Consider the following 26588-nt stretch of genomic DNA (forward strand, 5'->3'; position numbering starts at 1 on the left):
TAGGGGCCCGGGAGGGTTAGGCTGTTGATTGGGGATGGGGAGTGTTAGATTTAGGCTGCGGGAGAGGATGGTTAGGGCGAGGCTGTTAGGGGGGATGGATAGGGTTTTGCTCTGGGAGTGGTAAAATACTTAACGGGATCAGTCGGGATTTTGACCATAGGGATGCTGCTGACGGCAACTTGACTGTCGGGATATTAACTACCGTGATTTTGTACCCAACCCGTTTTAATTCGTATGCTTTCACTGTTTCTTTGGGGAGCCTCACTCGCCTTAATGGTTAAATAAGGCATTTGATTTTGCCCACCACCAGTGGATACTGGTGAAATACTGTCTACCACGTCATTATTACTGAAATAAAGTGATGCAATTATGATTGATACTCTATGTTATTTTACATTTTCCTAGATACATTTTGAACAGGAAGCTTTCCTGCGATGCTGACGATCCGAAGTACATGCAGTAGCCATGGCCATTGCAGTTTGGAAGGATTTCTAAATAGGGAGAATCCCTAAATCCTGCTAAAACAGCTATTTTGACTCTTATCGTATTTCCCTGATACGGCGACTGACTAGTTGTATATGACACAAGTCCAAAATAATATTTTTTTCTTCTGCTAAAAAAAGTAATGCACAATAATAATGTCTAAGAACAGACAATAAATTCCTTTTTAGTTACCATATTGAAATTGATTTAAAGTAGTACATGAAAGATAAGTATACACTGTCCAGCACGTGAAATGCCAGCAAAGTATATAGTCATTTAATATGGCTTTATAATTGATAGCTTGCAGATCACTTGTACTGTTTCCTGGAAAATTATATGCTTTCATTTTGCTACAACAGGGAGCATTTTCTGTACTAATGGAGGAGTATTAATAGTTCTGTAATATCAATTGTAATTATAGAACAAGGAACACTAGATGGGTTACATTAGAGGCTGTATAGGCCTGTTAAGTATTGTGATTATGCTTATATATACGAAACAGTTAAAGGGCACCAATTTCACTGCTCAGTACAAATGGCTTTTGTTCATCATCCTTTATTTAATACCTCTCTGCTCAAAATGCATTTCTTCAAAGGAGAAAGTCACATTGGAAGGTCACCTATATTTTCTTGTCTCCTCACAGGTAAATTCTATTTGTGTGGGTGCTAGATATTGATGAAAAACATCTGTGGAAAATAACACAGTATGGAAAATGTGCCAAAGCATTCTAAATGATTCATTATTGAAAATATTATGATAGCACAATTATCTAAAACATGCTAACTGATCTGTAAGGATAAATCAATGTCTAGATGTTGGGCACAGATAGGATGATGTAACAGATTAGTACATCTAAACCTTATTTACTTACACATACTATTTGTCAGTTTTGCAATAGTATGCTTTTATTTTGGGTGGGATGAAAAATACATGGATCTGATGGCTACGTTCGGACCCTACTGCTAGCGTTAGATCGCTGCAACCACCCAGTTTATATCATCTCTTCTAGGTGTGATTTATTCCACCCAGGGTAATCCATCATAGTGCGCCAAAGGCGGCTGTCTCATCTGGTAACTTTTGTGGGTGGAATATACAACCCGTGGAATTTATTACCCAGAATGTCTGCACCAACCCTACATTATGCTTATTGTGCTCACAAGGTTTTGTTCTTTCTTTCTTTCTTTCTTTCTTTCTTTCTTTCTTTCTTTCTTTCTTTCTTTCTTTCTTTCTTTCTTTCTTTCTTTCTTTCTTTCTTTCTTTCTTTCTTTCTTTCTTTCTTTTCTTTCTCTCTTTCTCTCTCTCCTTCTTTCTTTAGTGTCCTACAAGTTGTAATACTAAATCCTGTGTACTATGTACTATGTTTTTTAAGTCTGTAAAGTGACATTGAGTCCTGCTGGAGAAAAGTGCTATATAAATAAAATTATTATTTATTTATTTTATTAATTTTATATATCCTTTAACTTCCTTTCTAATGCTCTTATCAATACTTCAGGAGGATTTTCTTGCTGCAGTGCTGATCACTATAGATTCCTGTCTCTCTCTCTCTCTCTGCTGTGGTCAGTTATTTCTGTCTCTTGTCCGGAAGCACTTAAACCAGAAAAGGCCATGATGTCTGCATCTTAGAATTATATAAACTGATATATTTTAATATTTCTTAGGTTTGTGACTAAGTAATAGTTTCTTATCTGCTATGAAATTAAGTGGAGCAAATTATTTAGTATCTTTTTTTTGAAACTTCTACCGTTTTTGTTTTCATTTTACCTTCTGTTATCATTTTTGGAAAACATAAATAACTCTATAATCATAATTTACTTTCAAATGTAAAAAAATGCATGTGTATTTGTCCAGTGTATCCATACTCTTATGGTCACCATATCCCTAAGTATTACTAATAACTGCTTTATACATTGTTCCAGCCCTGATCTACCATTTGGAACCCCTCCTACCTGTATAGCTACTATGCTTTGGAGCAGGGTTTTTATCCTATTTTATTTATAAGTGTTTTTAAGCAAATTCTTTGCTTGGTGTGCTACTGTATTGCTGTTATCACACCACACAATAGGGGACAGTCACGAAGTATGGTATACAGGAAAATGGTGGTGTTTCCTATAGCAACAAATATGTCATATTTCTAGCGCATTCTTCAAAATAAGAGCTAATGTTTAATTGGCTGACTTTTTACCATTTTTCATAAATGTTTCCCAATGTGTTAAATCATGTAAAGAGATATACAGTATATGGTGATGAAATGCAAATAGAACTGAATCATTTAGTTAGTCAGGGCACCAAGAAAGTGTGTGTTGGGGATGGGAGGGGGGGGGACGACAACAACACAAATTACTCCTTGTCTGGAAGCCTGTGGGATTCTGGTCTTGCCAGTGAGTTGGGACCATGCCCCCAATATGCCCAATATGCCCTAGCTGTGGATCTACTGTAGCATGTAAACAACTTGGCCACCTAATACATCAAAGTTCTCCCGGTGGCCTTGTGGTTTTGTCATGTATTAAGTTGATGGAAACAAATGTACAAATCAGAAGTAAAATAAACCTGTAAGTTCAATTATTTTTTTATTACAACTAAAATGACCGGATTGTCTTTTTTATTTATTTATTTATTTATTTATTGCAGGTTTTCTTTTTTTCTTTTTGTCTTACTACAGGTATGAAGCCCTGTGGTATTATTACAAAGAGCAACATATAGATGTGTCCTCATACAACTATTCTTTTGCACCATACTGTATGGCGTGATTCCTGTGCTGTGCAATTCTTCCTCCTTTGTGATACTTGTTCCACAGTTTTGCGTCTTAGTTCGCTTATGGTGCAATGAGTACTTCTGATTAGTGCTTTGGCACAGCTAAGTAGCATAGTCCATGGCTATTAGGCGTGCTACAAAGAGGGATGTATGTGGACAAATCTGTATATACAGTAGTTATGGAAATAATCTACAAATGTGCCCATATAACTACATACACTTACAGCTTGACTAATATTGTTACAATTAAATGACCATTCTTACTGATTTTAAATTACAGGCATGTTGTCAACTTTAGTAATAAAAATATTACTATGCAGTTTATGGTGTACCAAAAGCTCTGCAATAGTCAGCCTCACATCTAGCCCATTCTTTACAATGGAGTCACTGAATGATACTATAACTGATGAGCCCAAACAAGCATTTACTGTTCCTCTTGATGTAGACCTTGAGGCAACTGAAACTGATCCAGTCGCAGATGGTGGGACACCAGTAAGTTCCCAGATTGCTATAACATCGACAGTGACCCCTGTTTTAAACAACGTGACAGATGGAGTGGAAAATAATATTAAACAAAAGGAACTATCTACAACAAGTATTGATCCTATACAACCAATTAGTTTGGATGTATTCAACATGACTATCACTGAGAGCGCTGTCACTGCGTTAGATACGATTTCCAAAGAGACTGGGAACAATAGCACCTTAATCCCATTACTGGACACTAACAAAGCTGATCCGTTTGAAGAACACTTAGGATCCTTCTTGGAAATACCAATGGAAAACAATACAGCAGAAAAACAGTGCTTCTGTAATATTCCCGGACCCGAAGGACAAAAGGGAGACAAAGGTGACACAGGGGATCCAGGTAATTTTATCTGTCAATGGCATCTTGTATCATGTCTCATTAGTTTGTGAGAGATAAGACAGGCTGCGTGTCACAGACATCTGATCACATGGGAAATTAGGGTCTATGTGACTGTTTTATCTAGAAAATGTTGTAAAAGTTGTATTCTCTCTTTTATATATAGAAAACTTCACTGGGGAAAAAGATGAACTATATATATATATATATATATATATATATAATGGAAAGGCGTTCGGCACTCTATGTTTGTAATCTGTCACAATCTGCTCCGGTGCCCTGCCCTCTGAAGTCAGTATGTAGCAAGGAAAATGAGCTGGCACTCACAGAGACTTATAATAAACCATACAAACTACATAGTTTGATGCCAACGTTTCAGGGTGTTACCCCTTTTATCAAGACAACCATGTAATACAAACATTAAAATCTTTATACCTTACCAAATCACCGCGTGTGCAGTCCGGCCACGGCGCCCACAGAGACCCGATGACGTCATTGGCGCTGGCCAGCGCCGGCGACCCGGCGCCAGAGGGGGGCGTGGCGGAAATGTAAAAAGTGACCCATCACCATGGATACCAAAAAGACGGCTGTGGGAGAAAATGCAATAGATGTCTGATTGTTACCATGTGCTTCGCTATGTAAACAACTGCCAGTGTCGGAAGGACAAAATTATCTCCGCTAAAAAACCACTCTATATTTTTAAACCATACGTGTCCAAGCTGGCATATATGCATAATTAACAGTAGTGCCACAACCAAGGACCATGAGTCAGGTGTGAGATTTTAGCAGAGATATAACTAAATCAATTAAACTGTGGCTGATAGTATATGTAGCCCTTAATTCAAACTACAATTTAACTATGCTATGGACATCGGACCCTAGTATCACATTATAATAAAAAGATGTTATATTGAATTATAAAAAGCAAGTATAGGATAGTATGTCATTGAGTCCCAGGGGTTTAACAGTCTGTAGAGTATGGATCCAATTGGCCTCCTTCTGTAGTAAAATACGGCCTCTGTTGCCTCCTCTTGAGGATTCTGACACCCCGTCTATGATTTTATATCGGATAGAAGAAATGCTGTGGTTAAATTCCTTGAAATGCCGGGCCACCGGTTGATCTCCACCTCGACCTTCTATAGCAGCTCTTATACTGGATCGGTGTAGGGCAATTCTTTCTTTGAATTGGCGGATAGTCTTTCCGATGTAAAGAAGGCCGCAAGGGCACTTGATATAATATATCACATACCGGCTAGTGCATGTGTACGATCTCTTGATCTTGAATTCTCTGCCCGACCTTGGATGATAAAAGGTGGCACCTGGTTCCAGGCTACTACATGTAGTACAGCCGAGACACTTAAAGTTGCCCGGTTTCCGGGTTAGGAAATGTGTGGCCTGTGGGGATCTAAAGTTGGTGATATCATTATGCACCACTGCATCTTTAATGTTTCGCCCCCGACGGTAAGAGGGTAAGATAGAGGTATCCTTAGAAGCCCTTAGTTGTTTATCTTGGGTTACAATCGGCCATATTTGTCTTGCCTTACGCATGACCTCCACATTTGATGTAGAGTAGTCCTGTGGCCATACTATACAGTTGATCTTCTGTGAGGAATGTGATTTTAACAATAAACTTGAGCGATCTTGCATCAATGCTCTTTCTTTGGCTTTTTTTAAAGGTTTTAATTTATACCCTCTGAGGATAAATTTGCGGGTCATGATATCCATTTGTTTATTTGCCTCCAAGGGATCACTGCAAATGCGCTTGATTCTGATAAATTGCGAATAGGGTAATCCCCATTTCAGAGCTGGAGGATGATAGCTATTCGCATGTAAAGTAGTATTTCTATCGGTGTCCTTTACAAAAAGAGAAGTATGTAATTGATGAGAAACGTCTTGTCTGACAGACACATCCAGGAAATGAATCTCTTCGAAACTTGAGGAAAAAGTGAACTTAATGGAAAGATCTAAGATGTTGATCTCTTGCATTGCTTGCAGGAAGCTTTCTTCAGTGCCTGACCATAAGACAAAAATGTCATCGATGTATTGTATTGAATTAAGGGCTACATATACTATCAGCCACAGTTTAATTGATTTAGTTATATCTCTGCTAAAATCTCACACCTGACTCATGGTCCTTGGTTGTGGCACTACTGTTAATTATGCATATATGCCAGCTTGGACACGTATGGTTTAAAAATATAGAGTGGTTTTTTAGCGGAGATAATTTTGTCCTTCCGACACTGGCAGTTGTTTACATAGCGAAGCACATGGTAACAATCAGACATCTATTGCATTTTCTCCCACAGCCGTCTTTTTGGTATCCATGGTGATGGGTCACTTTTTACATTTCCGCCACGCCCCCCATGCCTGCCTTGAAAACGGTGCCTGGAGCACCGAAACGTCGGCCTTGTATAGGCATTTTGTAACCTTTTACATGCTTCAGTAAAATAATCTTCATTTTGATTTGAGTGCCGCAGTCCCTTTGTCTGCTATATATATATATATATATATATATATATAAATCTTATTTACACTGACCTGTGACACACCATCTATTATAAGAATAAGCCACAGTATGCTTTTTCAGATGGCTCGTAGCTAGAGATCCAACTTACCCTACTGTATCCATGGTTTATACAAGTACAACAACATATTTACTATTGTACATATATGATGTTGCTACTCAGGTGCTTATTAACAGTATATACACAGTTGTATATGTGTCAAATTGGTGACTAGATTTGTACATTGAAAAACTGTATATTGTATTCTAATTGCACATCAACAAATTTCTATAAATATAAAAGGTAATTAGGACTTGTGTACAAGTGGTCCACAAAATGTATAGCGAATGTCCCCATTGTTATAGCTCTGATGGGCAGTACGGATGGTGTAATGGTTAGCATTACTGCCTCATAGCACTGAGGTCATGGGCTCTATTCCCACCATGGCCCTAATTGTGTGGAGTTTGTATATTCTTCCTTGTAATTGCATGGGTTTCCTTAGTGTACTCCTTGTTTACTTCCAAAATCTAAAAATTTACTGTAATGTTATATGGTGTGTGCGTGTGTGTGTGTGCGTATGTGTGTGTATACATGTGTTTAGGGCAGATTAGGTGGGCCAAGTGGTTCTTGTCTGCTGTCATATTCTATGTTTCTATGTATCCACTATATCAGTGATTCCCAAACTGGATGCCCTAGGTTGGTGGTCCAGGACCAATTCAAATTATTTATAGTTAAAGTAATAGTCAAAACCAGGGCTTGTGACCAGGGGCAGATTGGGATGGCAAATCAGCCCTGGAAATTTCTAAATGCAGCCCTAATGGGGGCGAGGTCTCTTGAACAGGTGGGGTCTGTTGAGGGGGTGGGACAGTCCTCATTTTAGAGCATAATTCTGAGTCTTGGCCTTCCTTGCATCTTTTGCTGCAGTTGCGCTTGAGACTTTTATGCTGATACTGCTACAAAGCCCTTCTCTGGTGTACATCTATATGTGGGAATGTGCAAGAGATGAATCTCCCACTGTCAGTGTCTACAGATGCTGAAATCATGCTTTATGTGTTATTAGACGCCACCATTGTCTACATCCCAATGTACTGATATCCAGTTGCGATGAACGAGAAAAGGTAAATTGGCATAACAGGGATAAACAAGTCTGTTAGAAGATAGTGCATCCAGAGGGATGGTTTCTGGTTTGAAAATGGAGTCGCAGCACTTTCTCCTAACAGGCTTGTTTGCACATGATATGCCAGTTTTTACCTTTTCAGATGTACGTGTGATTAATACCAAGTAAACCATTGTGCTTTTAACATACTATGCTACTATATCTGTGCCCCCTTTTTCTATTGTCTTTGTGCCCCCCCTCCCTACACTAAATTTCTCCCCAGTACACACAGTGCCCCACACACAGATGTAGCCACGCTCATCGTGGTTACATATTGTTGCGATCGTGCCTTGTTAGGTGAGACCGCATGCCAGTATGGGGCGTGTGCATCTTACATGTGCATGTGCCCCATTCACATGAATGGAACCAGCAATTGCCGCAGCTCGGCATGGCTAGTAGTGGGTGCACCCAGCCACGCTGAAAATGCTGGTTCGGCGCAGATGTAGCCACAATGAGCGTGGCTACATCTGTACTGCAGTCCAGTAAACACAGCCCCCTCCACCATATTACAGTCCAGTATATACACTTTATACAGCCCCCAATACTACCCTCAAGTACACACAGTGCTCCCATATTACACCCCTCCCCAGTATACACAGTGCCCTAATATTAAATTCTAGTATAGACAGCCCCCTTCCATATTTGCCCCAGTATATACAGTGACTTCATATTAAAGTCCAGTATACACAGCCCCTCCCCCATATTACCCACCATTTTGCCAAGTCCCCCCTCTCCCATATTACAGTCCAGTATGACAAACACCCAATGGATCCTGAATTTCTTGTTTTTTCCTATAGAGAGCAGCTGCAGAGAGGAAGCCAGGATAGTGCAGAGAGGGGGGGGGGGGGCAGGCAATCTACTGACTCAGGCAGCAAATGAGAAGCAGTAAGATGAGAACTGAGCACCGTGATAGGTGGGCTGGTCCCTGGGGAGGGGCCAGCTACTGTGAGTGCGAAGGTGCCATGGCTGCAGTGACGGCCGGGTCACTGCACAGCTGTTGACAGATCAAGCAATGGATAAAGAGTGCACGCTGGGTGTCACCAAACCCGGTGAAGCCTCTGCCTCCAGTTAGTCTCCCCTTCTACACAAACTACCAGAATGTTATGAATACTCACCCCCTACTTACTGTACTTCACTAGTTTCATTAAAATATGAAATCATAAATCTAAATTATGTTATCTGTTTGTGCTACTGTTAGTTACCTATTTCTGTTGTTACACATATTTGTTTACTGTCCCTTAAAGTCTAATTAATATCTTTTTATTTTTTTTATTTTATAGGTCAACCTGGAAAAAATGGTAAAAGAGGCCCCCACGGGTTAGAAGGAGTCAAGGGAGAATATGGTCTGCAAGGTCCTAAAGGTGAACCAGGAAGTAAAGGCGATAAGGGAGGAGTAGGTCCCATAGGTTTAAAAGGTGACCCAGGGGTCAGCTGTACTCTCTGCGAAGCAGTCGAACATGTACTCTTTACTAATGACAGTGCCATAGGACTGCAAGGTAACAAAGGCGAACCAGGCTATCATGGTATAAAAGGTGACATGGGACCCAAGGGTGACCCTGGGGAAAAAGGGTCAAAGGGTATTGATGGTGTACCAGGAAGTCCTGGAGAAGTTGGACCAAAAGGATCTATGGGGCAAAGGGGTCCTATTGGACTGAAAGGTGATCAGGGAAAACCCGGAGGGATGGGGTCCCCAGGCAATCGTGGTCTACCAGGATTACAAGGAAGAAAGGGGGAAAGAGGACAGAAAGGAGTCTGTGCAGAACACATTGAAAACATTGCATTTTCCGTGGCTCTCAGAGGAAACAGGAATATTATATTGCCAGGACACCCAATGAAGTTTGATAAGGTTTTTGTTAATGATAATAAATCATACAATGTAAACACAGGCATATTTGTTGCCAGTATTGAAGGTGTATACTTTTTCACATATCATATAAGTTCATCACAACCATCTCTAGTTGTTGGCCTAGCTCACAATGGTAAAGTCATTGTACAGACGCAAGCCTGGCAGTCTGAGCAAAATGTTTGTCAAGCATCTGGATCTGTGCTGCTTCATCTTAGTGAAGACGATGAGATTTGGCTTCAAGTTTTAAGTGTTGCCCAAAATGAATTGATTTCTGATAAATCCACCTCCCTCTTCTCAGGTTTTATACTGTATTCACTGGAAGACTAGTGTTACAGTGTAAGAGTTTGAATGCTGTGCTTGAATATTTTTTACATCTGAATTGTTTAGTAATACGTAGAAGCACATTCTGCCACTATTAAAATATAAAGAAAGAAAACACCATAATATTCTATTCTGTTATTTATATGAAGCTTGATGAGCAGCATAGGGGTCAGTTTGACCTCCTTTTCATCACACTAATCACACACAATTTTTGCAAATCACAGCAGAAGGCCATCCAGATGTATCAAATGCTTTCCAGTGTGTGCTTTTACTAATGTGACAAGTATTTTCAAGATTGATATTCAAAGTAAGATACAACCTTAGAGTTGTAATTAAGGTATAGAAATATATGCAAACATTTATTTGGCAATTGTAATGGATGGTAATGCAATTACATCTATATATAGTTATATCCAGTAGGTGATGTGTGAATGTTTTGTATCGAATTACATAACTACTATTTCAGCATGTTATTATAGATGACAAAAAAAAAACACTACATGTAAATGTGAATAAATGACCTCATAAGCAATAAGGAAATTTTTATATCAATTGCACAGCGGCTGCTCCTACTTACTTTAAGAAGGGGGGGGGGGGGGGGGTGCCGCCACCTCAGCCCAGAGAGGACAGGAGACATGGAGTCCCATGTCCAGGTGTCTGCACAATGGATCTGGCAGGTGCCGGGCCTGGTGCATGCACAGACACAGTGTACAACTGGTCATTTGCAAACCCCCAGCTTCTATGGACTGCATCGGCTGCAGCCCATGGAAGCCGGATTGGGCTGCATTAAAGGCAGGAAGTGATTTCTGTTCTGCAGAATGATCAGTGGTCAGCGATGATCGTGGAACATTTGTAATAGTCCCAGTTCCCTGACCCAGCTGTTGGGTAAATCAGGATTTTGCTGTAATGTATTGCTGATGTATGATGGCCATTACTAGTATACATTTAACTAGTATAAATCTAGATATATTTGGGGACTATTGGTAAACACCAGAGGACATTAGGTAAATGCAAGCAAAAGGTCATATAATACATGTAAAAAATAATGTACAAAAAGTGTAACCTGACAAAATTTACCAAAATAAAGGTTCTATCATAAGAAAAAGGTTGACAATTTCTGTTTATAGTACAAAGAACTGTACAGCATTTCTGTTGTGTATAGTAGAATGGGTTACATCTGAAACTTTGGCTATCACAGAGTTGCATGGTTGGAATACTACTAAGAATCATTTATGCAAAGAATCAGAATTTACATGGTATATTTTTGAGGCACAAGAGAACGTGAAAGGTCACATGACCAGATATTTCATATTTTGTCCTGCAAAAACCTATTGTATCATAAAAGCATTTGTCAGTAATATATTGGTAACTTATTCAGTTCACGCCAATGAACTTTAATGTCTTCCTACTGTGTATGAGTCACCATTATAAAATAAGCTGCTCTGAAATTATGGCTCATTTCTTCATCATAATCAACAATCCCCTGAATAGCTGTAAAACATGCTGTTTTCTAAATGCCTTTGCCAATGAAATACACTGTGCTTATCACTTCACAATAGGGAAATAGTGCCTACCTTCCAGCGGTTACACAGTTCAGTTTTTTTTTTTTAATTCAGTCTTGCTTCTACAAAGCTAAAATATTTTTTTAACATCTCTATTTTTAAGATGTCAGTTATTCATTAAATAAGAATAGGGAGTCCTACATATGAATGTGTACAGCTGAGACACCTACAGTACAGTACATTTCTTTTCATGAGAAATTCTTTTTATGTGAACCAAAACAAGATAACCCTTTCTTTAGGGATCGCCACCTTACACGGATTACAGGACTCATGTGCATAAGCTGTCTTTTTCTGATGATATTTGCTTTGCCACAACAATCATCCTCTATCGTTCTTCTTCATTTATGCAAGTGATGGCTGAGCAAACGTCAGGAGTGCCCCGCTCATCCCATCAGTTCAAGCACTTCAAAATGAGCCATGAACTGAGCTACAGTATGTCAGTTCCTGACGTATGTAAATGTATAGTTAATTGGTTGTATGTTGCCTCAAGAGAAGGTAAAACAGCAATTATGTTGACATGTTAAATACATGTAATAAAAAGAGGAACGAGAAACAACAGAGCAGCAATACTTTGTTTTGTAAACTACGATTTATTTTAGATGCTCAGTTCTGTATCTTGTCATTGATAAAAAATAAAACATAGACAAAATCTGTCTAAGTTGTTTTCCATAAATATGTCTTATGGGTTTGTTTGTCAGTTTGCTGTTTTTTTCTTGAATTCAAATAACTTGTCCAAACCATTCCTGTAAGTGCTATATATTCATAGCAGTGCCTATTCATAACAGTAGCTGTAGCCAGGGCCTGCTCTACTGTTAGATTTGGGAGGAGCCATAGTCTACCTATCACAAAATTAAGCATGTCTCTGTACATAATGAAGGCGATGGCTATGGATCTTATATGACACTGTCTCTGCACTTTCAGTTTAGGGGCTGGGAAGTTAGCATTGCTGATGGTTGTGGTGGGGGCAGTAAGCTGAAGTTTTTCCTAGGGTACCGAGAAACATTGCAACAGCACTGGCTATAGCCAATGAAAACTCAAAGTCTGGTAGAAAGAGACAGGCGAGTTGATCGCTCGCTAGCTACTTTTAGCAGCCATGCAAACGCATAGTCGCCGCCCATGGGGGAGAGTATTTTCGCTTTGCAGGACTGCGAATGCCTGTGCAGCAGAGCGACTGCAAACACATTTTGTGCAGAACAAGACCAGCCCTGTAGTTACTTATTCTGTGCGATGATTGCTGCGACGAAGGACCCGGTATTGACATCAGACACCCACCCAGCAAACGCCCGGCCACGTCTGCATTTTTCAAAACACTCCAAGAAAACGGTCAGTTGCCACCCAGAAACTCCCACTTCCTGTCAATCTCCTTGCATCCTCCAGTGCGACTGATAGCGTCGCTAGAACCTGCGCAAAACCACAAAGCTCTTTGTACTTGTACGATGCGCATATTGTGGTGCATACGCATGCGCGTATTGTGGTGCATACGCATGCGCAGATTAGACCCGTTCTGCCATAATCGCTGTGCTGCGAAAATCCGTAGTGAGCGATCAAATCGGAATGAGGGCCAGGGTGACGGAATGAGGGCCAGGGTGACATTCCATAGATTAAACTAAGCCTTCTTTTGCTTGCTTGAGCAAAAAGATAGTGTAGTGTGTGTGTGTGTGTGTGTGTGTGTGAGAGTGTGTGCGTGTGTGTGTATGTGTGTTTTGGGTGGGTTTTTGGTGGGAGAGAAGTCAGTACTACATAATAGTCTCATCAAGGCCTGGGGACAACAGGTGCAAACATATCCTGGCAGCAAAAGTCCCCTGGAATACTGTATATTGGCCCTCATTCCGAGTTGTTCACTCGCAAGGCGATTTTAGCAGAGTTACACACGCTAAGCCGCCGCCTACTGGGAGTGAATCTTAGCTTCTTAAAATTGCGACCGATGTATTCGCAATATTGCGATTACTAACTACTTAGCAGTTTCAGAGTAGCTTCAGACTTACTCTGCCTGTGCGATCAGTTCAGTGCTTGTCGTTCCTGTTTTGACGTCACAAACACACCCAGCGTTCGCCCAGACACTCCCCCGTTTCCCCGGCCACTCCTGCGTTTTTTCCGGAAACGGTAGCGTTTTTTCCCGCACGCCCATAAAACGGCCTGTTTCCGCCCAGTAACACCCATTTCCTGTCAATCACATTACGATCGCCGGAGCGATGAAAAAGCCGTGAGTAAAAATACTATCTCCATTGTAAAATTACTTGGCGCAGTCGCAGTGCGAACATTGCGCATGCGTACTAAGCGGATTTTCATTGCGATGCGATGAAAAATACCGAGCGAACAACTCGGAATGAGGGCCATTGTTCCACAATAGTGTGCAAGTGAAAACTCCTCCACAAACCCCTTTAATTAAAATAAACACCGAAGGCGTTCCGGATGATTTGGAGTGCAGAACAAAGAGGAACATGCAGTACCATTGAAATGATAATGATATTAAAGGTCATCAGTATGATATTACAACAGAAGTTGTATAATGAAAATAGGGCTGCTAGCAATATCATTATTGTTTTAGGTTTGTCTTTTATGTGTGCTGGTTCTATTAAATGAGATTTATAATGCTCAGCTGACCCATTGGGGGACGTGTATGAAACAGTGCAAAGAGTAGAGAAGTGAGCCAGAGGAGAAGTTGCCCATGGCGACCAATCAGCTGCTACTTGTAATTTTATAGAATGCATTTGATAAATGTTATCTCAGTGCTAACTGGTTGCCATGGGCAACTTCTCCACTGGCTCACCACTATTTTCACTGTTTCATACATCTCCCCAATGTGTGATTATCTTCTTAATAATGTTTTAGTATTTGCAGATCTTACTCATACTGTATCAGCTGCTAAATTAACAGATTTAGAATTAGCAGGTACTCCAGAGCAGCTGTTCTTTTCTGGCAAAAATAAACTTCAGTTCAAAAACAACAAAAGGAAAACTTTTATAGAAAGAAAAAAAAAATACAGATTAGAATGATTTTGTAAGCTTGGGCCCATAAATTAATAGAATGGCAAGGGGCCTCCTTGACTCATGCACAACCTGAACTCCAGCCCACATCTTGTGTCATCAGCTGGTTTGTATGCCTGGGGTTGCGGCCATGGGTAAACCTATTGGAGATGCAAATGTGGATGTGCCAATGCTACTGTATATTTGTATTGCTTGAGCTAGGACCCCTCATACCTCTGTATGCTGGTTAGGAATTCTAGCCTGTAAAGACCATCACCTTCTGGGACCTGACCATTAAATATTAAATCAGTACATATCTGCTGGTGTTAGTAGTCCTTACTTCCATTTCAGCTGTCTCCCTGTCCACCCTTCTCACTTGCTTCTGGAGAGGTATAGCTGGTGGTCAACCTCAAAGACAGGATCAGGAGGCTGGATTTAAGCCCTGTACACACTGGGCAAGTACACAGGATGATATGATCGATAACGATCTTTTCTGCAAGATCTGTCGTTCATATCGTCCAGTGTGTATGGATTAGTGATGAGCGGGTTCGGTTTCTCGGAAACCGAACCCCCCCCGAACTTCACCCATTTTACACGGGTCCGAGGCAGGTTAGAACCTTCCCGCCTTGCTCGGCTAACCCGAGCGCGCCCGAACGTCATCATCCCGCTGTCGGATTCTCGCGAGATTCGGATTCTATATAAGCAGCCGCACGTCGCAGCCATTTTCACTCGTGCATTGGAGATGATAGGGAGAGGACGTGGCTGGCGTCCTCTCCGTTTATTGTAGAAGTTGATTGGTTTATTGCTTAATTGTGGGCAGAGCCGGCCCTAACCAATATGATGCCCTAGGCAAGATTTTGGCTGGTGCCCCCTAGCACCACCGCTGGTTCCGCCTCTGACCTTGCACCTTTTTCCCAGCACCATCACCCCTCACCCATCGCAGTCCTTATTTTGGTGTTTGTACCCCCTATATTTTAAATAGGAACAGTTCGCACATTTGGCACACAGCCCAAAAAGGGGTGTGTTTTTGCTGGCAAGGGGCATCGCCACACAATAGTAACCCCAATTCCAATTACGCCACACAGTTCTGCAACTTTATTCACATTTGATCATGCGATAGTGTCCATAATTCATATTACATCCAACAGTAGTATCACTTTACCTTATAAACGTTACTCCTCACAGTAGAGCCCCTTATTCACATTACATCACACTGAATTGCTCCTTATTCACATTACCCCACACCCTATTGCTCTTTATTCACATTAGACAACACAGTAGTGCCCTTTCTATACGCAACGACACATAGTAGAGCACCTTATATACATAATGCCACAGAGTAATGCCACTTACACATATGATACACATTATTAATGTCCTTATAAACATAATGCACCTTACGCATTATGACAACCTTTATTAATGTCCTTTTACACATAATGTCCCTTACACATATGCCGCACATTATTAGTGCCCCCATACGCATAATGACACACATAGTGCCCCTTACACATTATTAATGCATTTTTACATGACACACATAATGCTCCTTACACATATTCCGAACACTACTGCACAACCAACCCACTCACATGCACACAGCACTCACACTGCCACTAACACTGAGACCTCTGCCTCTGCTTGGATACAGATGTGTCCTCATAAATCTTGCCTCAATGCTAATGTTAGGCACCTTTTTTTAATGAAAATGCATCTTATTTGCATTGCTATGTGGCTAGGATGCACAAGCAGCTTCTGCTGATTAAAATGATATGCAGCATGCCTATATGATGTGTGTAACTGTGGCTGTATCTGCAAATGAAATGTTACACACAGAATATAGGCATGCCGCATATCATTTTAATCAGCAGAAGCTGCTGATGCCCCTAGGCATATCAAATGCCCTAGGCAATTGCCTAGTTTGCCTATGCCTATGGCCGGCTCTGATTGTGGGGAGGATTGGGGAGCAGCTGTTAGGAGGAGTACAGTGCAGAGTTTTGCTGATAAGTGACCACCAGTTTTTATCCGTTCTCTGCCTGAAAAAAACGCTCCATACCATATCTGTGCTCAGTGTGCTGCATAATATTTCTCTATCGTCCTAGTGGATGCTGGGGTTCCTGAAAGGACCATGGGGAATAGCGGCTCCGCAGGAGACAGGGCACAAAAAGTAAAGCTTTAGGATCAGGTGGTGTGCACTGGCTCCTCCCCCTATGACCCTCCTCCAAGCCTCAGTTAGATTTTTGTGCCCGGCCGAGAAGGGTGCAATCTAGGTGGCTCTCCTAAAGAGCTGCTTAGAAAAGTTTAGCTTAGGTTTTTTATTTTACAGTGAGTCCTGCTGGCAACAGGATCACTGCAACGAGGGACTTAGGGGAGAAGAAGTGAACTCACCTGCGTGCAGGATGGATTGGCTTCTTGGCTACTGGACATTAGCTCCAGAGGGACGATCACAGGTACAGCCTGGATGGTCACCGGAGCCTCGCCGCCGGCCCCCTTGCAGATGCTGAAACGAGAAGAGGTCCAGAATCGGCGGCAAAAGACTCCTCAGTCTTCTTAAGGTAGCGCACAGCACTGCAGCTGTGCGCCATTTTCCTCTCAGCACACTTCACACGGCAGTCACTGAGGGTGCAGGGCGCTGGGAGGGGGGCGCCCTGGGAGGCAAATGAAAACCTTTTTTGGCTAAAAATACCTCACATATAGCCTCCGGGGGCTATATGGAGATATTTAACCCCTGCCAGAATCCGTTAAGAGCGGGAGACGAGGCCGCCGAAAAAGGGGCGGGGCCTATCTCCTCAGCACACAGCGCCATTTTCCCTCACAGAAAGGCTGGAGGGAAGGCTCCCAGGCTCTCCCCTGCACTGCACTACAGAAAGAGGGTTAAAACAGAGAGGGGGGGCACTAATTTGGCGTTAGAAATATATAAAAAAGATGCTATAAGGGAAAACACTTATATAAGGTTGTCCCTATATAATTATAGCGTTTTTGGTGTGTGCTGGCAAACTCTCCCTCTGTCTCTCCAAAGGGCTAGTAGGTCCTGTCCTCTATCAGAGCATTCCCTGTGTGTGTGCTGTGTGTCGGTACGTGTGTGTCGACATGTATGAGGACGATGTTGGTGAGGAGGCGGAGCAATTGCCTGTAATGGTGATGTCACTCTCTAGGGAGTCGACACCGGAATGGATGGCTTATTTAGGGAATTACGTGATAATGTCAACACGCGCCAAGGTCGGTTGACGACATGAGACGGCCGACAAACAATTAGTACCGGTCCAGACGTCTCAAAAACACCGTCAGGGGTTTTAAAACGCCCGTTTACTTTAGTCGGTCGACACAGACACAGACAGGGACACTGAATCCAGTGTCGACGGTGAATAAACAAACGTATTCCTTATTAGGGCCACACGTTAAGGGCAATGAAGGAGGTGTTACATATTTCTGATACTACAAGTACCACAAAAGAGGGTATTATGTGGGATGTGAAAAAACTACCGTAGTTTTTCCTGAATCAGATAAATTAAATGAAGTGTGTGATGATGCGTGGGTTCCCCCCGATAGAACATATGGGCGGTATACCCTTTCCCGCCAGAAGTTAGGGCGCGTTGGGAAACACCCCTTAGGGTGGATAAGGCGCTCACACGCTTATCAGAACAAGTGGCGGTACCGTCTATAGATAGGGCCGTCCTCAAGGAGCCAGCTGACAGGAGGCTGGAAAAATATCATAAAAAGTATATACACACATACTGGTGTTATACTGCGACCAGCGATCGCCTCAGCCTGGATGTGCAGAGCTGGGGTGGCTTGGTCGGATTCCCTGACTAAAAATATTGATACCCTTGACAGGGACAGTATTTTATTGACTATAGAGCATTTAAAGGATGTATTTCTATATATGCGAGATGCACAGAGGGATATTTGCACTCTGGCATCAAGAGTAAGTGCGATGTCCATATCTGCCAGAAGATGTTTATGGACACGACAGTGGTCAGGTGATGCAGATTCCAAACGGCACAAAGGTGTATTGCCGTATAAAGGAAGAGGAGTTATTTGGGGTCGGCCCATCGGACCTGGTGGCCACGGCAACTGCTGGAAAATCCACCGTTTTTACCCTAAGTCACATCTCTGCAGAAAAAGACACCGTCTTTTCAGCTTCAGTCCTTTCGTCCCTATAAGAGTCATATCTGCCCAGGGATAGAGGAAAGGGAAGAAGACTGCAGCAGGCAGCTCATTCCCAGGAACAGAAGCGTTCCACCGCTTCTGACAAGCTCTCAGCATGACGCTGAGACCGTACAGGACCCCTGGATCCTACAAGTAGTATCCCAGGGGTACAGTTTGGAATGTCGAGACGTTTCCCCTGCGCAGGCTCCTGAAGTCTGCTTTACCAAGGTCTCCCTCCGACAAGGAGGCAGTATGGGAAAAAATTCACGAGCTGTATTCCCAGCAGGTGATAATTAAATTACCCCTCCTACAACAAGAAAAGGGGTATTATTCCACACTATATTGTGGTACTGAAGCCAGAAGGCTAGGTGAGACTTATTCTAAATCTAAAAAAATTTGAACACTTACAAAGGTTCAAATCAAGATGGAGTCACTCAGAGCAGTGATAACGAACCGGGATCCATGTCCCAAATTTGCCCTTATCACTAAGGGTACCTCAGGTTCGTGGTACAGAACTGTCACTATCAGTTTCAGACGCTGCCGTTTGGATTGTCTACGGCACCCCGGGTCTTTACCAAGGTAATGGCCGAAATGATGGTTCTTCTTCGAAGAAAAGGCGTCTTAATTATCTCTTACTTGGACGATCTCCTGATAAGGGCAAAGTCCAGGGAACAGTTGGAGGTCGGAGTAGCACTATCTCGGATACTGTTACAACAGCAGAGGTGGGATTCTAAATATTCCAAAATCGCAGCTGATCCCGACAACAAGTCTCCTGTGCTTAGGGATGATTCTGGACACAGTCCAGAAAAAGGTGTTTCTCCCGGAAGAGAAAGCCAGGGAGTTATCCGAGCTAGTCAGGAACCTCCTAAAATCAGTGCATCATTGCACAAGGGCCATGGTAAAAAAATGGTGACTTCCTTCGAAGCAATTCCAGTCGGCAGATTTCATGCAAGAACTTTTCAGTGGGATCTGCTGGTCAAATGGTCCGGATCGCATCTTCAGATGCATCAGCGGATAACCCTATATCCAAGGACAAGGGTGTCTCTCCTGTGGTGGTTACAGAGTGCTCATCTTCTAGAGGGCCGCAGATTCGGCATTCAGTTTTGGATGTTGGTGACAACGGAGGCCAGCCCGAGAGGCTGGGGAGCAGTCACACAAGGAAAAAATTTCCAGGGAGTGTGATCAAGTCTGGAGATTTTTCTCCACATAAATATAGCTAAGGGTAAATTTATAATGCTCTAAGCTTAGCAAGACCTCTGCTTCAAGGTCAGCCGGTATTGATCCAGTGGGATAAAACATCACGGCAGTCGCCCACGTAAATAGACAGGGCGGCACAAGAAGCAGGAGGGCAGTGGCAAAAACTGCAAGGACTTTTCGCTGGGCGGAAAATCATGTGATAGCACTGTCAGCAGTGTTTCATTCCGGGAATGGAAACTGGGAAGCAGACTTCCTCAGTAGGCACGACCTCCACCCGGCAGAGTGGGAACTTCATGGGGAAGTTTTCCACATAATTGTAAACCGTTGGGAATTACCAAAGGTGGACATGATGGCGTCCCGTCTGAACAAAAAACGGGACAGGTATTGCGCCAGGTTAAGAGACCCTCAGGCAATAGCTGTGGACGGTCTGGTAACACCGTGGGTGTACCAGTCGGTGTATGTGTTCCATCCTCTGCTTTTCATACCTAAGGTACTGAGAATTATAAGACGTAGAGGAGTAAGAACTATACTCATGGCTCCGGATTGGCCAAGAAGGACTTGGTACCCGGAACTTCAAGAGATGCTCACAGAGGACTTATGGCCTCTGCCGCTAAGAAGGGACTTGTTTCAGCAAGTACCATGTCTGTTCCAAGACTTACCGCAGCTGCGTTTGACGGCATGGCGGTGGAACGCCGGATCCTAAGGGAAAAGGCATTCAGGAAGAGGTCATTCCTACCCTGGTCAAAGCCAGAAAGGAGGTGACCGCACAACATTATCACCACATGTGGCGAAAATATGTTGCGTGGTGTGAGGCCAGGAAGGCCCCACGAAAAAATTTCAACTCGGTCGATTCCTGCATTTCTTGCAAACAGGAGTGTCTATGGGCCTCAAATTGGGGTCCATTAAGGTTCAAATTTCGGCCCTGTCGATTTTTCTTCCAGAAAGAATTGGCTTCAGTTCCTGAAGTCCAGAAGTTTGTCAAGGGAGTATTGCATATACAACCCCCTTTTGTGCCTCCAGTGGCACTGTGGGATCTCAACGTAGTTCTGGGATTCCTCAAAACACATTGGTTTAAAACCAGTCAAATCTGTGGATTTGAAGCATCTCACATGAAAAGTGAACAGGCTCTTGGACCTGGCCTGGACCAGGCGAGTGTCAAATTGGTGGTTTTTTTTTCTCAAAAAAAAAAAAAAAGCCCATATCTGTTTGTCCTTTCGGACAGGGCAGAGCTGCGGACTCGTCCCCAGTTCTCTCCCTAAGGTGGTGTCAGTGTTTCACCTGAACCAGCTTATTGTGGTGTCTTGCGCCTACTAGGGACTTGGAGGACTCCAAGTTGCTAGATGTGGTCAGGGCCCTGAAAATATAGGTTCCAGGACGGCTGGAGTCAGGAAAACTGACTTGCTGTTATCCTGTATGCACCCAACAAACTGGGTGCTCTTGCTTTTAAGCAGACTTTTGCTAGTTGGATGTGTAATACAATTCAGCTTGCACATTCTGTGGCAGGCCTGCCACAGCCAAAATATGTAAATGCCCATTCCACAAGGAAGGTGGGCTCATCTTGGGCGGCTGCCCGAGGGGTCTCGGCTTTACAACTTTGCCGAGCGGCTATTTAGTCAGGGGCAAACACGTTTGTAAAATCCTACAAATTTGATACCCTGGCTAAGGAGGACCTGGAGTTCTCTCATTCGGTGCTGCAGAGTCATCCGCACTCTCCCGCCCGTTTGGGAGCTTTGGTATAATCCCCATGGTCCTTTCAGGAACCCCAGCATCCACTAGGACGATAGAGAAAATAAGAATTTACTTACCGATAATTCTATTTCTCGGAGTCCGTAGTGGATGCTGGGCGCCCATCCCAAGTGCGGATTATCTGCATTACTTGTACATAGTTACAAAAATCGGGTTATTATTGTTGTGAGCCATCTTTTCAGAGGCTCCGCTGTTATCATACTGTTAACTGGGTTCAGATCACAGGTTGTACAGTGTGATTGGTGTGGCTGGTATGAGTCTTACCCGGGATTCATAAATCCTTCCTTATTGTGTATGCTCGTCCGGGCACAGTACCTAACTGAGGCTTGGAGGAGGGTCATAGGGGGAGGAGCCAGTGCACACCACCTGATCCTAAAGCTTTACTTTTTGTGCCCTGTCTCCTGCGGAGCCGCTATTCCCCATGGTCCTTTCAGGAACCCCAGCATCCACTACGGACTCAGAGAAATAGAATTATCGGTAAGTAAATTCTTATTATCTGTGCTGAGTGCTCACACTGCTTAATTGTGGGGACTGGGGAGCAGCTATAGCAGGAGTACAGTGCAGAGTTTTGCTGACAGTGACCACCAGTATACGTTGTCTGCCTGAAAAACACTCCATATCTGTGCTCAGTGTGCTGCTTTATTGTGGGGACTGGGGACCACCAGTATAATTAATATTATATAGGAGGAGTACAGTGCAGAGTGCACTGCTGTACCTACCTCTGTGTCGTCATCCATTAAGTATACTATCCATCTACATTCTATACCTGTGGTGCATTTTAGTTTTGCAGTTTGCTGACACAGTGTCCACCAGTATACTATATATAGCAGTACGGTAGGCCACTGCTGTACCTACCTCTGTGTCATCACTCATCATCCATTAAGTATACTATCCATCTGCATTAAATACCTGTGGTGCATTTTAGTTTTGTAGTTTGCTGACAGTGTCCACCAGTATACTATATATACTTATAGCAGTACGGTAGGCCACTGCTGTACCTACCTCTGTGTCGTCACTCGTTATCCATTAAGTATACTATCCATCTACATTCTATACCTGTGGTGCATTTTAGTTTTGCAGTTTGCTGACACAGTGTCCACCAGTATACTATATATAGCAGTACGGTAGGCCACTGCTGTACCTACCTCTGTGTCGTCACTCGTCATCCATTAAGTATACTATCCATCTACATTCTATACCTGTGGTGCATTTTAGTTTTGCAGTTTGCTGACACAGTGTCCACCAGTATACTATATATAGCAGTACGGTAGGCCACTGCTGTACCTACCTCTGTGTCGTCACTCGTCATCCATTAAGTATACTATCCATCTACATTCTATACCTGTGGTGCATTTTAGTTTTGCAGTTTGCTGACAGTGTCCACCAGTATACTATATATACTTATAACAGTACGGTAGGCCACTGCTGTACCTACCTCTGTGTCATCATCCATTAAGTATACTATCCATCTACATTCTATACCTGTGGTGCATTTTAGTTTTGCAGTTTGCTGACAGTGTCCACCAGTATACTATATATAGCAGTACGGTAGGCCACTGCTGTACCTACCTCTGTGTCGTCACTCGTCATCCATTAAGTATACTATCCATCTACATTCTATACCTGTGGTGCATTTTAGTTTTGCAGTTTGCTGACAGTGTCCACCAGTATACTATATATAGCAGTACGGTAGGCCACTGCTGTACCTACCTCTGTGTCGTCACTCATCATCCATTAAGTATACTATCCATCTACATTCTATACCTGTGGTGCATTTTAGTTTTGCAGTTTGCTGACACAGTGTCCACCAGTATACTATATATAGCAGTACGGTAGGCCACTGCTGTACCTACCTCTGTGTCGTCACTCGTCATCCATTAAGTATACTATCCATCTACATTCTATACCTGTGGTGCATTTTAGTTTTGCAGTTTGCTGACACAGTGTCCACCAGTATACTATATATAGCAGTACGGTAGGCCACTGCTGTACCTACCTCTGTGTCGTCACTCATCATCCATTAAGTATACTATCCATCTACATTCTATACCTGTGGTGCATTTTAGTTTTGCAGTTTGCTGACACAGTGTCCACCAGTATACTATATATAGCAGTACGGTAGGCCACTGCTGTACCTACCTCTGTGTCGTCACTCGTCATCGATTAAGTATACTATCCATCTACATTCTATACCTGTGGTGCATTTTAGTTTTGCTGTTTGCTGACACAGTGTCCACCAGTATACTATATATAGCAGTACGGTAGGCCACTGCTCTACCTACCTCTGTGTCGTCACTCGTCATCCATTAAGTATACTATCCATCTACATTCTATACCTGTGGTGCATTTTAGTTTTGCAGTTTGCTGACACAGTGTCCACCAGTATACTATATATAGCAGTACGGTAGGCCACTGCTGTACCTACCTCTGTGTCGTCACTCGTCATCCATTAAGTATACTATCCATCTACATTCTATACCTGTGGTGCATTTTAGTTTTGCAGTTTGCTGACAGTGTCCACCAGTATACTATATATACTTATAGCAGTACGGTAGGCCACTGCTGTACCTACCTCTGTGTCGTCATCCATTAAGTATACTATCCATCTACATTCTATACCTGTGGTGCATTTTAGTTTTTCAGTTTGCTGACACAGTGTCCACCAGTATACTATATATAGCAGTACGGTAGGCCACTGCTGTACCTACCTCTGTGTCGTCACTCGTCATCCATTAAGTATACTATCCATCTACATGCTATACCTGTGGTGCATTTTAGTTTTACAGTTTGCTGACACAGTGTCCACCAGTATACTATATATAGCAGTACGTTAGGCCACTGCTGTACCTACCTCTGTGTCGTCACTCGTCATCCATTAAGTATACTATCCATCTACATTCTATACCTGTGGTGCATTTTAGTTTTGCAGTTTGCTGACACAGTGTCCACCAGTATACTATATATACTTATAGCAGTACGGTAGGCCACTGCTGTACCTACCTCTGTGTCGTCATCCATTAAGTATACTATCCATCTACATTCTATACCTGTGGTGCATTTTAGTTTTGCGCAGTAAATATAGTAGTAGGCCATTGCTATTGATACTGGCATATAATTCCACACATTAAAAAATGGAGAACAAAAATGTGGAGGTTAAAGGGAAAGATCAAGATCCACTTCCACCTCGTGCTGAAGCTGCTGCCACTAGTCATGGCCGAGACGATGAAATGCCATCAACGTCGTCTGCCAAGGCCGATGCCCAATGTCATAGTAGAGAGCATGTAAAATCCAAAACACAAAAGTTCAGTAAAATGACCCAAAAATCAAAATTAAAAGCGTCTGAGGAGAAGCGTAAACTTGCCAATATGCCATTTACGACACGGAGTGGCAAGGAACAGCTGAGGCCCTGGCCTATGTTCATGGCTAGTGGTTCAGCTTCACACGAGGACGGAAGCACTCATCCTCTCGCTAAAAAAAAGAAAAGACAAGCTGGCAAAAGCACAGCAAAGAACTGTGCGTTCTTCTAAATCACAAATCCCCAAGGAGAGTCCAATTGTGTCGGTTGCGATGCCTGACCTTCCCAACACTGGACGGGAAGAGCTTGCGCCTTCCACCATTTGCACGCCCCCTGCAAGTGCTGGAAGGAGCACCCGCAGTCCAGTTCCTGATAGTCAAATTGAAGATGTCACTGTTGAAGTACACCAGGATGAGGATATGGGTGTTGCTGGCGCTGGGGAGGAAATTGACAAGGAGGATTCTGATGGTGAGGTGGTTTGTTTAAGTCAGGCACCCGGGGAGACACCTGTTGTCCATGGGAGGAATATGGCCATTGACATGCCTGGTCAAAATACAAAAAAAATCAGCTCTTCGGTGTGGAATTATTTCAACACAAATGCGGACAACAGGTGTCAAGCCGTGTGTTGCCTTTGTCAAGCTGTAATAAGTAGGGGTAAGGACGTTAACCACCTCGGAACATCCTCCCTTATACGTCACCTGCAGCGCATTCATCATAAGTCAGTGACAAGTTCAAAAACTTTGGGTGACAGCGGAAGCAGACCACTGACCACTAAATCCCTTCCTCTTGTAACCAAGCTCCTGCAAACCACACCACCAACTCCCTCAGTGTCAATTTCCTCCTTACCCAGGAAAGCCAATAGTCCTGCAGGCCATGTCACTGTCAAGTCTGACGAGTCCTCTCCTGCCTGGGATTCCTCGATGCATCCTTGAGTGTAACGCCTACTGCTGTTGGCGCTGCTGTTGTTGCTGCTGGGAGTCGATCGTCATCCCAGAGGGGAAGTCGGAAGACCACTTGTACTACTTCCAGTAAGCAATTGACTGTCCAACAGTCCTTTGCGAGGAAGATGAAATATCACAGCAGTCATCCTGCTGCAAAGCAGATAACTCACGCCTTGGCAGCCTGGGCGGTGAGAAATATGGTTCCGGTATCCATCGTTAATTCAGAGGCAACTATAGACTTGATTAAGGTACTGTGTCCCCGGTACAAAATACCATCTAGGTTCCATTTCTCTAGGCAGGCGATACCGAAAATGTACACAGACCTCAGAAAAAGAGTCACCAGTGTCCTAAAAAATGCAGTTGTACCCAATGTCCACTAACCACGGACATGTGGACAAGTGGAGCAGGGCAGACTCAGGACTATATGACTGTGACAGCCCACTGGGTAGATGTATTGCCTCCCGCAGCAAGAACAGCAGCGGCGGCACCAGTAGCAGCATCTCGCAAATGCCAACTCGTTCCTAGGCAGGCTACGCTTTGTATCACCGCTTTCCAGAATAGGCACACAGCTGACAACCTCTTACGGCAACTGAGGAAGATCATTGCAGAATGGCTTACCCCAATTGGACTCTCCTGGGGATTTGTGACATCGGACAACGCCAGCAATATTGTGCGTGCATTACATCTGGGCAAATTCCAGCACGTCCCATGTTTTGCTAATACATTGAATTTGGTGGTGCAGAATTATTTAAAAAACGACAGGGGCGTGCAAGAGATGCTGTCGGTGGCCCGAAGAATTGCGGGCC

At 43.1% G+C, this 26588-nt stretch overlaps 1 protein-coding gene across 1 annotated transcript; it reads left to right on the forward strand.

Moving 5' to 3' along the window:
• The first annotated feature begins 1087 nt into the window (after positions 1-1087).
• On the forward strand, positions 1088-10510 carry LOC134909377 (complement C1q and tumor necrosis factor-related protein 9-like). The gene is made up of 3 exons (XM_063916181.1): positions 1088-1126; positions 3515-4102; positions 9040-10510. The coding sequence occupies exons 2-3, from the start codon at positions 3517-3519 to the stop codon at positions 9930-9932; spliced, it is 1479 nt and encodes a 492-aa protein (XP_063772251.1). The 5' UTR covers positions 1088-1126; positions 3515-3516; the 3' UTR covers positions 9933-10510.
• The last annotated feature ends 16078 nt before the right edge of the window (positions 10511-26588 follow it).

This window comes from Pseudophryne corroboree, chromosome 4 (assembly GCF_028390025.1).
Source record: "Pseudophryne corroboree isolate aPseCor3 chromosome 4, aPseCor3.hap2, whole genome shotgun sequence".
In the NCBI taxonomy this organism is placed as follows: Eukaryota; Metazoa; Chordata; class Amphibia; order Anura; family Myobatrachidae; genus Pseudophryne; species Pseudophryne corroboree.

Coding starts and splice junctions, on each gene's coding strand:
- LOC134909377 (XM_063916181.1), top strand. CDS start 3,517: ATGTTGTCAACTTTAGTAATAAAAATATTACTATGCAGTTTATGGTGT. Junction 4,103..9,039: donor AGGTGACACAGGGGATCCAG/GTAATTTTATCT, acceptor TTTATTTTATAG/GTCAACCTGGAAAAAATGGT.